The sequence below is a fragment of the Gymnodraco acuticeps genome, unplaced genomic scaffold (genome assembly GCF_902827175.1).
Source record: "Gymnodraco acuticeps unplaced genomic scaffold, fGymAcu1.1, whole genome shotgun sequence".
NCBI lineage: Eukaryota > Metazoa > Chordata > Actinopteri > Perciformes > Bathydraconidae > Gymnodraco > Gymnodraco acuticeps.
Window position 1 is genome coordinate 180,409 of NW_022990403.1, and position 13,245 is coordinate 193,653.

At 41.6% G+C, this 13,245-nt stretch overlaps 1 protein-coding gene across 1 annotated transcript in view; it reads left to right on the plus strand.

Annotated features, from left to right (window-relative positions):
• chd4b (chromodomain helicase DNA binding protein 4b) overlaps window positions 1–13,245 on the plus strand; it is a 68,557-nt gene that overhangs the window by 38,997 nt on the left and 16,315 nt on the right. Inside the window, 8 exon segments of the mRNA XM_034224869.1 lie at window positions 321–445; window positions 2,450–2,542; window positions 2,634–2,775; window positions 5,758–5,930; window positions 7,369–7,555; window positions 9,881–9,967; window positions 11,392–11,483; window positions 12,558–12,691. Of these exon segments, the coding sequence (XP_034080760.1) occupies window positions 321–445; window positions 2,450–2,542; window positions 2,634–2,775; window positions 5,758–5,930; window positions 7,369–7,555; window positions 9,881–9,967; window positions 11,392–11,483; window positions 12,558–12,691 (1,033 nt within the window).

Consider the following 13,245-nt stretch of genomic DNA (forward strand, 5'->3'; position numbering starts at 1 on the left):
TAGGCGCTTTCACACCGGAGTACTTTCCCCCGAACTAGGTCGATGGGGGGGGGGATTTGGTTTCACACAAAAAAGGATCTGGAACTAGTCCCTAGTTCGCGTGAACCTTTTCACCCCCAGATAGTCCCTGCTAGAGAAGTTCTACTAGGACAGTTCGAGGGACTACAGAGTTCGGGGGGAACAAGTACCGGGGACAAGTACCGGGGACAAGTACCGGCTAAGTACTTGGTGTAAAAGCGGCTCATATCTCCGCTGTAGCTACTGCGCATAACAAAAAAGCCTAATGGCTAATGTTTCTCTTCTGTTTCTCCTCCCCTCAGCTCCGGGGGCTCCGCAGTTTGCGTTCCTCCTCTCCACCAGAGCTGGAGGTCTGGGCATTAATCTCGCCTCCGCTGACACCGTCGTCATCTACGACTCGGACTGGAACCCGCACAACGACATCCAGGTACTGAAACTCTGAGTGGTGCAGTACCTCACTTCAATTTCAGCATCTTGAGATGATCAGGACACGTACGAGGAATTTGACTTGGTGTCCTGGTGCATACATAAAAGTAAAACAAAATAAAAAAACACAGATAGAGAACTATATTAAGAACACTATAGTAACTGTAGTGGCCAATTGTCCAAAAAGGAATGTTCAAAGGCCACTTATGGCGCATTTCCACTGCAGCAGGTAGCCCCGTTTAAGCGTCTTTTGGTGGCCTTTCCATATAGCCTAGCACCGGCTAGCGGGTACTTTTTCCCTCTTTTTAAGGCCCCATAAAATCGTGGTTCCCTCAGACCAGGGCCAGGGCTGAACTAGTGACGTCAACACTCTCGACTGCTGATTGGTCAGAGAGAATCGTCACAAGATCGCGCGCAGGATCATCCCTAGCGTCGCATATATATCTAGAAGCAAGCTTGCAGCATTTTTATACACAGCATTTTTGTAAACGGAGGAGCTACAAAAATGGCAACGTCAAAGAAAAGCACACCGTGGTCGACCGAGGAGGTGACGACGTTCCTACATCTCATTGGGGATGATAAAATCCAGCGGGAGCTCGACGGAACAACCCTACACTGCGTTGCTACCCCAGGTCCTAAACTGTAATGCGCCACGGCCTCGGACGGCCAGCGACGCAGCCCGAGGCCTGAGCGAGGACGCTTAGGGACGCTTAAACAGGGCTACCCCGCTGCAGTGGAAAAGCGCCATTATTCTAGGAGGCGAATTCGAGTATTGACTCACGTATGTTCAAGAAATCCAAATACCTTGCTCGTTCCATTCAAGTGCTTTATTAGGAGGTTCAATGGATCAGCTGGCGGCCCACTGCCGACGTGCCACGGTATTTAAACAAATAAACAAACAAATCCCAGTCGTACGGATGTGTGCGGTCAAAAACGTTTTCCAACTTCCTCTCTAGACTTCCTGCTGTGTCACGCTGGCATTCATACCTGAGCACGCTCCTGCAATCTGCTTTCTATAAATAATAACAAAACATAAAACTAGAGCTGTCCATAAGCAACTAAAACATTACAAAAACAGTATAATAATAATTCATAGTTATTCAGCTCATTGAAGTTAAATGAAAGAATATTCAATTGGCCAAACCATAATTCATTACCATCAAATAATGTGCCTAAATGGCTCTTACAATAACATTACAACAAAAATAAGAACAAATATAGTAAAATAGAAATTAAAATAAAGCAGTAATTTACATTGAAATAGAATGCAATAAAATATGTGCAGTAAGCAAACCAGATATTGTCCACATTGTGTGCATTAATGTAATGATTCAATGGCTTTGACAGTGTAGTTGTCCCAGGTTTTGTATTAGTAACATTCAATGTGTTTGTTTATGTTTGTGTTCAAGGCTTTATTGTCATTAGCTACAGTGTAGATATGTGAATGAAAAGCGTAGGTCACGGGCTCCTCCAACAAGGCAACATATATATATAGGACATAGAACAACTAAAACAGATAAAATAATGCAAGTAAATACAAATAAAATAGAATAGAAATAGTGCAAGAAGAGTCTATAAACAAGTAAATCGAATATGATGATAAATAAATCAAACATAAAAGGTTACTTAAGACATAACAATAAAGATTTAAAAGTGCAAGTGACGCAATGAGAGAAATTGTGTATAAATATGTGGACTGTAAATAATGATTCCAGGTGATAAAGCTGCTTGTTTCTTGTTAGCTCTTCGATTCAAGATTCAATGGCTTTACCAACATTTGAACAAGAGGTTCATCGTAGTTGTTGGAAATAAAAATCTTCCCTGGATTCTTATTAGAAACATAAAAAGCTACTTAAGACATTAAAATGAAGATTTAACAGTGCAATAAGAAAGTGCAAGTGACACATGTTGTAATTAAAATAAAGTATGTGTAAAAAGGTATAAATATGTGGACTGTAAATAATGATTCCAGGTGATTAAGCTGTTTCTTCTTGGCTCTCTGTAGGCGTTCAGCAGAGCTCACCGTATCGGTCAGAACAGGAAAGTGATGATTTATCGCTTCGTCACCAAAGCCTCGGTGGAGGAGAGGATCACGCAGGTCTGTGGAAGAAGAAAGGACTGCAAGAAATAACAAGCATGTCAACAAATGTTCTTGCTAACCTTTTAGTTTGTCCTCCTCCTGTCTGCAGGTGGCGAAGAAGAAGATGATGCTGACTCACCTGGTGGTTCGGCCCGGCCTCGGATCCAAGACCGGATCCATGTCCAAACAGGAGCTCGACGACATCCTCAAGTTCGGCACCGAAGAGTTGTTCAAGCATGAACTCGGAGAGGGTGAGCCCACTTTATCACACGGATAGATTTACAGGTCACCTATTATTCAAAATCCACTTGTTCATGTCTCTTCTACATCAACATGTGTCCCCTCTCCTTCATGTCTCTTCTACATCAACATGTGTCCCCTCTCCTTCATGTCTCTTCTACATCAACATGTGTCCCCTCTTCTTCATGTCTCTTCTACATCAACATGTGTCCCCTCTTCTTCATGTCTCTGCTACATCAACATGTGTCCCCTCTTCTTCATGTCTCTTCTTCATCAACATGTGTCCCCTCTTCTTCATGTCTCTTCCACATCAACATGTGTCCCCTCTTCTTCATGTCTCTTCTACATCAACATGTGTCCCCTCTTCTCCATGTCTCTTCTACATCAACATGTGTCCCCTCTTCTTCATGTCTCTTCTACATCAACATGTGTCCCCTCTTCTTCATGTCTCTTCTACATCAACATGTGTCCCCTCTTCTTCATGTCTCTTCTACATCAACATGTGTCCCCTCTTCTTCATGTCTCTTCTACATCAACATGTGTCCCCTCTTCTTCATGTCTCTTCTACATCAACATGTGTCCCCTCTTCTTCATGTCTCTTCTACATCAACATGTGTCCCCTCTTCTTCATGTCTCTTCTACATCAACATGTGTCCCCTCTTCTTCATGTCTCTTCTATATCAACATGTGTCCCCTCTTCTTCATGTCTCTTCTATATCAACATGTGTCCCCTCTTCTTCATGTCTCTTCTACATCAACATGTGTCCCCTCTTCTTCATGTCTCTTCTATATCAACATGTGTCCCCTCTTCTTCATGTCTCTTCTACATCAACATGTGTCCCCTCTTCTTCATGTCTCTTCTACATCAACATGTGTCCCCTCTGTGAAAAGAGACTCTGAAAGTTTCAGGAACAAAGATTCTCTCTCTTTTTGTCCTGATCCATTTCTATAAAAACCTGTCTGAAAATGAGCTGATCAGATTTTGGCCACTTTATGATGTCATAACGATGTTTTGGCTTGTGTAACCATTAGCCAATCACCAACCAAGTTGGTTGCTGAATCTCCTCCTAGAGCACCATTAGCCGTTTTCACACCAAGTACTTTTCCGTAGTTAGTTCCCAGCACTTAGTGAGATTCTTTTTGCTGTAACAACGTACATTTCCCCTCTGTGGGTCTAATAAAGGGATTATGATTATGATACCTCCACAGTTTTAAACAACACCACCACTTGGTTTATAATCAAAAACAACATGGAAATGTAACTCCTAAAGATCTATAATATACATTTTTATAATAACAAATAACTGAGTGTAGTGTATAAAGGACAACATCGTCACCGTATCATTAGCCGCTTTCACACCAAGTACTTTGCCGTACTTAGTTCCCAGCACTTAGTGCCCCCATGGAACTAAGAGCAGATCGCGTTCACACCGGAATAAGTTCCTGGGGGAGGATTAGTCAAATGAAGCCGCTGACGTCACTTCTTCTTCTTCTGCTTTGGGTTTACTGGCAGGCCGCAAACAACTTCACGGCGCATACTGCCACCCGGAGTCCCCGGCCGCAAGTTGGGGACTGGCTTCAGTAGAAGCTGCTGGGACTCCCAGCAGCTTCTACTGAAGCCTTCCGAGTAAATCACCAGAACGCCGACACCTCCTCATCTCCCATGTTTTCTTTTGTGTTGCCATAAGTTAGTCGTTGGCGTTGGCGCGCTGGGCGAATGCTAATGCTAATAATGCTAATGCCAGCAAATACAATGGCGGCTTCACAAAACTTTTCAGAGTTTCTGCCCAGCCAATCAGAAATTTGAGCTTTTTTCTCCCCAGGAAAGTACCACCTCTCTAGCAGGGACTAAAAAGAGGGAAAAGTTCTCATGAACTAATTTCTCTTTTTGGTGTGAACGCAAAATCTAAGGAACTATCGGAACTAAAAGGGAAAAGTACTCCGGTGTGAACACGCGTAATGTGTTATTTTTTACCAAATATCTCTCAGAGGGGCGTGGGGAGGGGCTCCTTATTTTCAGACAGAGAATCAGCACTTTGGAATCAGGGCTGAAACAGAGGGGATTATGAGTAATGCTGCAATGATCTGTTTGGTGTTTGGAGCCAAACACTTCAGAGACATGTTTTGTATCTGAGAGCTATAATATATTGATGAGAAACAGTATAATAGGGGACCTTTAAGATCTAGTATTCATTCTGTCGACCATTTGTTTATCTTTTTCAATTAACGTGGCATTGAAGCCGTTTCATTGTAGGACAGCTGTTGGGATAAACTCCCTCTCTTGGATATCAGCATGTGAAGGACACTGTTCAGGAACTAGTTGATGCTCTGTATGTGATGACTACTTCCATTCTGGAGAGGATCACAAATACATGGATCCTGATATTGAAGCTCAAGCCGGGGACGAGTGATATTTTTCTAACAACAACTGTTTATTTGCAGCAATACACTGAGTCGGCGTTAAAGCTATAGCTAGATATTTTTGAAGACGTGCCACAATTTGTTTGCCGGGATCAGATGTTGGAAGTGGATCAGATTGTGAAGCAAATTTAGAATTGTTATTGGATGTTGTAGTTGGCAAGGCAAAAGCAAGTTTATTTATATAACACTTTTAACACAAGGCAATTCAAAGTGCTTTACAAAAATGAAATACATTAAGAGCATAACACACATTAGAAACATTAAAAAGCAAAGATAATAAAACATGAATAACACAGGTACATGAATACGAGTTACAGTGCAGTGTGAGCTGTGAATAGTTCAATTAAAAGCAGCGGCAAAAGGAAAGTCTTCAGGCTAGATTTAAAAGTAGTCAGAGTTGCAGCGGACCTGCAGGTTTCTGGGAGTTTGTTCCAGATATTTGACAACACCCCTAACCAGATTCTCACATTCCTCTACCCCTAGTCTTCCCGTGAACTTGTAGTTCTTTTGACACTTTTCTAACCTTTTTTTGGTAAATGTTGTTTCTTTTTCTCTCCTTTCCACTCGTCCAGGAAACAGCAAGGAGGACGACAGCAGTGTGATCCACTACGACGACAGTGCCGTAGACCGCCTGCTGGACAGGGACCAGAGACCCGTCACGGACGACACTGAGATCCAGAGCATGAACGAATACCTCAGCTCCTTCAAAGTGGCCCAGTACGTGGTCAAAGATGAAGAGGAGGAGGTACGAGTCTCTCTAAAACATCTGTGCATGAATATATAACATTATAGTGTTATTTCACCTTTTTGACAGCTTTGATTAGATTAGATATACTTTGTCACAGCAGCATGTAAACAAGCCATTGCACATGGATCCTTTTTGGGGTTTTCTTGTGTTATATAGCAGGGTTCCCGCGGGGTCTTAAAAAGTCTTAAATTTGATAATCAGAATTTAAGGCCTTAAAAAGGACTTAAATATGACCAAAAAAATAAGAAAGGTCTTAAATATGATCTAGAAGGTCTTTAAAATGATGGGATTTGAAAGGTACCTCTGTGTTGCGATAGCGTCTAAATGTGTTTTTGGGGAAATGTCCGGGCTGCAAAGTAACCAGTACGGTAAGAGCCTTTCAGTTCCCCCCAACAATTTGTATTGAAATCAACATGGAACCAGTCATCACTAACTTTGTTTCCCCCTGCCCCTTATCGGAGAACACCCAGCTAGTAACCTAGCAACCAAGCTTTAGCTAGCGGCAGTCAGAAACTCATGTATCTTCGAATCTACTTACAAATAAATATGGGGAAGTGTAAGTTCAACCGTATTTGGTTGGAAAACATCGAATTTAGTGCTTGGTTGAAACCAGTTGAGGGGAACGTGTTTGAAGCCCGCTGCCCCTTTTGCAAACATTAGCGTTAGCTCCCGCAACAACACCGGGGGACCTCCGGGTGACGTTTGGGTCCACGTCAACCCTAAAAGCGGAGGTGCTGTAGACGCTAAATACCGTAGCTAAACACCAATCATACAACAGCAACGATGAACGATTCTGGCCAAGGCAGCAGAGCTCTGAATATAGCTCTTGTCACACGCACGCACACACGCACGCACGCACGCACACACACACACACAGTTCAGTGTACTGTTTTGTTCTGTCATCGTTCTTATGTTGAGCATTAATACATTTACTTTGTAAGTAATTATTGGACGTATTTCTTCTTTCATAGCAATTTTCCTTCATACTTTCATGCCGTGAAATAGGTCTTAAATTCTATTCAAAGTGGTCTTAAAAAGTCTGACATTTGAGTTGGTGAAACCTGCAGGCAAAGGCAAAATATACACATCAACAATGAAAGGGATGTATCGATAGAGTATCTGTACTGAATACACAACAATAGGCTAACTTAAAACTAACAAAATATAAACATAGGATCATATTTACCTAATAAGTGTGCAAAGAAGACCTTTAATAGACGGGTGCTCACGATGAGTGGAAGGCAAACAATTGATTAACCGCACGATAGAGACCGCATGGTGACTTCTGGAGGAGAAAATGTCCCCAAGATATACGCCGTATGACTACGAATCTTTTTGTTTAGTATTTTGTCAGTTATTCTTTAAATAAACGGCGATATCTGATCATTAATGTGGATGACAAGCATATGAATTCCTGTTTGCTCTGTGTGAGCAGGAGGAGGTGGAGAGGGAGGTGATCAAGCAGGAGGAGAGCGTGGACCCCGACTACTGGGAGAAGCTGCTGCGCCATCACTACGAGCAGCAGCAGGAGGACCTCGCCCGAAACCTGGGCAAAGGCAAGAGAACCAGGAAGCCGGTCAACTACAACGACGGCTCGCAGGAGGAGCGAAGTATACGCCAGGGTACAGAACAACATCTACTGAAACCTCTGTGTGTGTGTGTGTGTGTGTGTGTGTGTGTGTGTGTGTGTGTGTGGTGTGTGTGTGTGTGTGTGTGTGTGTGGTGTGTGTGTGTGTGTGTGTGTGTGTGTGTGTGTGTGTGTGTGTGTGTGGTGTGTGTGTGTGTGTGTGTGTGTGTGTGGTGTGGTGTGTGTGTGTGTGTAGTGTGTGTGTGTGTGGTGTGTGTGTGTGTGTGTGTGTGTGTGTGTGTGTGTGTGTGTGGTGTGTGTGTGGTGTGTGTGTGTGATGTGTGTGTGTGTGTGTGTGTGGTGTGTTGTGTGTGTGTGTGGTTCAATGTTGTGTGTGTGTGTGTGGTTCAATGTTGTGTGTGTGTGTGGTTCAATGTTGTGTGTGTGTGTGGTTCAATGTTGTGTGTGTGTGTGGTTCAATGTTGTGTGTGTGTGTGTGGTTCAATGTTGTGTGTGTGTGTGGTTCAATGTTGTGTGTGTGTGGTTCAATGTTGTGTGTGTGTGTGTGGTTCAATGTTGTGTGTGTGTGTGTGGTTCAATGTTGTGTGTGTGTGTGTGGTTCAATGTTGTGTGTGTGTGGTTCAATGTTGTGTGTGTGTGTGGTTCAATGTTGTGTGTGTGTGGTTCAATGTTGTGTGTGTTGCATGTCAGGAAGTCCAGTGATTGCATGGTTTGTGCTACTAGTATTAGGGCTGCACAATAATCACACTTCTATCCTGATTGCAATATGGTCTAGTGGACTATTTAAATCGCAGTAAGCACAATATTTGGTTAAAAATCCAGGAATTTAGTTGCAATCATTTCAGAAAATTTGATTATTTCTATTTCAACTCGAACCCTATTTAAAATGCACATCAAATATGTACATAAATGATAATTAATGCATTTTCTTCACTATTTATTTGCTATTCTGTGCACTGTAAATACAACTAAGGCTGAACATTTGGTTTTAATTACAATATCCAAAGTGCTGTATTTGAAATATATGAAATCTGAATTAAATGTTGCGGTGCTGCAGAGAACTCCTGGTATTCTACAGACTTAATAAAAAAACTCCCTGTTCGGTATGGATCCTCTTCGAAAATGACACCTAATGTCATTTGAGTAATGTTTCAAAAAGGCCGTCTCCCTCTAATATCGCAAAAAACATCGCATTTGCAATATAAGTCAAAAACAATCCCAAATCATTTTTTTCCCCAAATTGTCCAGCCCTAATCTGTTCAACAGCTATATGTAGATTTGGTATAGAAACATGTAGGTTGTGTTTTATATTGAGAGGTGTATTTTAGATCAAGCATGCTTAAAAACTGTTTTTTTAATAAGGGGGCGGTTCCATAAAGGGGAACTATGAAGGTCAGGTCTTGAACATAGAGTGATATCAATTATTGTAAAAATATTGTAATAATCCTGCAGTCTCTTGTCACCTTTCAGGGTGTCTGCAAAAGTATTAAAAGTTGATAAATAAATGTAGCGAAAATTAAGGCTATTAAAAAGTATTAAACGGCATTTTCCAAGGTATGACATTTTGTAGCTTGTTTTCAATAAGTCTATAAATGGTCCAGAGAGGTTGTATTCTACAGTGTGCCTGAATGTAATCATGGCGTAGGTGTGTAGTGTGATTCTGTGTAGTTTATTGATGGCATCCCGTTGGATGTGACGTCATCTGAACAGGACATCGCACGCTCACTGCTTGATAGCGCGCCAAGGTCCGTTTACGCCGGTTGCTAAACAACATCGTTATGGGAAAATGCAAGTCTGCGTCCAAATGGTTGGAAGATAAGGAGGAAGGACAATCAATACTGTGTATAGTCAATGTGAGGTAAAGTGTGTCGCCAAGGTAACCGGTTAAAACTCCAAGTGGCGATGAGGTCTTACACTTGACTTCAGGATTCCTGCATTCCTTTGGTCCACTTTGGCAAAATTAATTCAGGGTTGCAGAATACTTATGAATACTTTGTCAAACCACTAAATACACCAAACCCATGACCAATATTCATTTGATAATATATTCACAGAAACTGAGAAGCAGTAGCTCCCTCTCCTGGTTGAGAGTTGACAGTAACAATTCAATACATTTTCTTTTAATTGTCGTGTATTTATTCTTATTTCACTATTTTATTCTTGTTTTATTGACTTTTGTATTAAGTATGTTTTACACTATTGATTACCTGTGAAGGAGGCGTTAGAGTTGATTTGATAAAGTAGGCTGCTGCTCCTTGAGTAGTTTAATGTTCATGTATCTTGTCTATCAGTAAATGAGTCCGTCCACACAGGGAATAGCTTTGTACTTTTTTAATTGTTTTGCCTTTCCTTCCTTTAGACTGGCAGGAGGATCAGTCTGACAACCAATCAGATTACTCTGTGGCCTCGGAGGAAGGTGACGAGGACTTTGACGAACGGAGCGAAGGTAAAGCTCGTGTGTGTGTGTGTGTGTGTGTGTGTGTGTGTGTGTGTGTGTGTGTGTGTGTGTGTGTGTGTGTGGTGTGTGTGTGTGTGTGTGTGTGTGTGTGTGTGTGTGTGTGTGTGGTGTGTGTGTGTGTGTGTGTGTGTGTGTGTGTGTGTGTGTGTGTGTGTGTGTGTGTGTAAACTAATCTTGTAATGTAAATGTAATCCATTTTGTACATTACAGAAAAGGATGGGATCATAGTGGTGTCTTCCTGTGTGTGTGTGTGGTACACCAAAAAGCCATTATCATTTATACAACCAGCCTGCAGTTCAGTTACAGTTTCTAACTGTTTGTGATGTAACTGTTGAAGCTGAGTCCATGGCTCTCCAGTTGTTCTGAGGAGAACAGAATTTAATATTTCTTCATAGGATCTGGCTTTTAAAACCTTTAAACCTCATTTTGGAAACATTTTAAATGACACACTAAGTGATTACAATTCATGTTATTTGTCCTGAGAGAAGTCTTGGTCACACATGATGCATTCAAGGACTGTCATACATTTGAAAATCCAACAATAATTTCTATATTTCTTTTTACAGTTCCAGTGATAAATAGTGACATTTTATCAATAAAAAAACAACCACATGTCTTTCAACGACGCCCTGTTCTGTGGTTCAGGGGTTTTACTCTTCATATGATGTTACTGATGTTCCGTTTAAGACCTATGGAGTTGTAATTTTGAGTTTACGATTTGTCCCTTTGAGATATTCTCCCACTAACACCCTTCGAACCGCCTCCACAGATGTAGATTCAGACGACAGCTATGATATCCTCATTGACCACCTCTACGACCGCTAAAAAAACAGCAGGGGTTTCTGCGTCAAGGAGAAAGGAGGAAAAAAGAAAGAAAGAAAAGGAGAAAGGAGGAAAAGGGAAGAAAGAAAAGGAGAAAGGAGGAAAAGGGAAGACAAAAAGCAAGAAAGAAAAGGAGAAAGGAGGAAAAGGGAAGACAAAAAGCAAGAAAGAAATAGGGAAAGAAAAGTCAATTAAAGGATTTTCAAGCAGCTGGACTGTTCTCTTGCTCTACAAAGATACTGTTAGTGTTCATATTAACTGAGTGTTTGAGTGTTTGATGCAATTGTTCTCTAATACAGCATTATTTAACTGATCTAATATGTACATGGATTGTATACTTGATTTCAATTATCGCTCTGTTGCAAATTGCATTAAATGAAGTACACCACAACACTGCTGTTAGTTTTAAATGTTCTGAAAGTGTTGAATGTAGACGTGAAGAGAGAGAGAGAGATCAGCGTCAGAGAAGAGCCGTGAGTGGAGAGCAGCTTTGGGACGTTAAGAAAACACACCATCATTCTTCAAAATTCACCTTGAGTTGAATGTGACTGCATTGGATCTTGTAAACACTAACGCTATATTCGTTTTAGCTAACGCCCGCAGACCGAACCGCAAAGGGCTGAGGAACGATCGAGACAAACCTCTGCCTCCGCTGCTGGCCCGGGTCGGAGGGAACATCGAGGTAAGACATCGAGAACAGAAATGCCTCGAAAGTGTCTTTTCTTTAACCCCAATTTTTGGTATTAATTGTTGGTTTTATGTCATTTTTGTAATTAATACCGTTCATAAAAAATTAGATTGACCTTTATTGATTCCATTAAGGAAATTCAGGTGTTGTAGCAGCAACAGAATAAGACACTAACACAGATAGTACGTACACATAGGATAATAAGAATACAATTAAATACGAATAAACATGTAGTAATAGTTGTGGGGGAAACTTTGGAGTCAGGACTCAAAGAGAGACACGATGGAGAGCCGGAGCTTTGATGTCAAACACTGACGGTTTATTTGGAGCTTCGGCCGGAGAATCCACACGACATGTCACGAGTTGACCACAGGGTTGAGATGCCACAATCAATTCTGAAGACCCTCCTGTAGCTCCAGGTTTAGTTCAGAGTGTAATAATCAACATTCTTCAATAGATCGACTAAACAGCTGAGGACACTGGATCACAGTTGTTGTCGCTTATGGCTCGGGGTCATCTACACCCCGAGAAGGATGTGTTCCAGGTGTCCCACAACAATCTCTGACCGACAGTTGCCCGGTCATAAACTGGTAACATCAACAATATGAGAGAGATAGCGGCTGGTCAGCTGCGTCAGAGGGCGAAGGAGGACATGCAGGGCAAATTATTCCCCAACAATAGAAATAACAAAATTATATGCATTAAATGTATTTATGTAAATGCAAGCAAGAGTTAAAATGTACATATAAACAGATTCAATAAAAGAGAATAGTTGATGCCAGATTATTATAAGCTATTAGCTCATTTCTACATGCCGTCCTGTGGCAGGTACGCATATAACAATCAACGGACCCAAAAAACAATTAACAATTATACAAGTCAGATTGGAGTACAGATGTATAAAATAGAAATACCAGCACATTTATCAGTACTGCTATAATATTACAGCTTATATTGACGGCACTGATTGCTCAATATCCATGTGAATGCCCAGTGTTTGATGGTCGTAATTAAAAAGCAGATTGTGCAGACAGTTTTAAACATCTGGATTTCTTTATCACCTGCCAGGTTTTGGGCTTCAATGCTCGCCAGAGGAAGGCGTTCCTGAACGCAGTGATGCGTTATGGGATGCCTCCGCAGGACGCCTTCACCAACCAGTGGCTGGTCAGGGACCTGCGAGGGAAATCTGAGAAGGAATTCAAGTGAGTGTCAATACTTCTTTGGCGTTGATAAAAAAATCCAAGTACTTAAAAGGTCACCTATTATGCAAAATCGTCTTCTTCATGTCTCTTCTTCATCAACATGTGTCCCCTCTTCTTCATGTCTCTTCTACATCAACATGTGTCCCCTCTTCTTCATGTCTCTTCTACATCAACATGTGTCCCCTCTTCTTCATGTCTTCTACATCAACATGTGTCCCCTCTTCTCCGTATCTCTTCTACATCAACATGTGTCCCCTCTTCTCCGTATCTCTTCTACATCAACATGTGTCCCCTCTTCTTCATGTCTCTTCTACATCAACATGTGTCCCCTCTTCTCCGTATCTCTTCTACATCAACATGTGTCCCCTCTTCTTCATGTCTCTTCTACATCAACATGTGTCCCCTCTTCTTCATGTCTCTTCTACATCAACATGTGTCCCCTCTTCTCCGTATCTCTTCTACATCAACATGTGTCCCCTCTTCTTCATGTCTCTTCTACATCAACATGTGTCCCCTCTTCTCCGTATCTCTTCTACATCAACATGTGTCCCCTC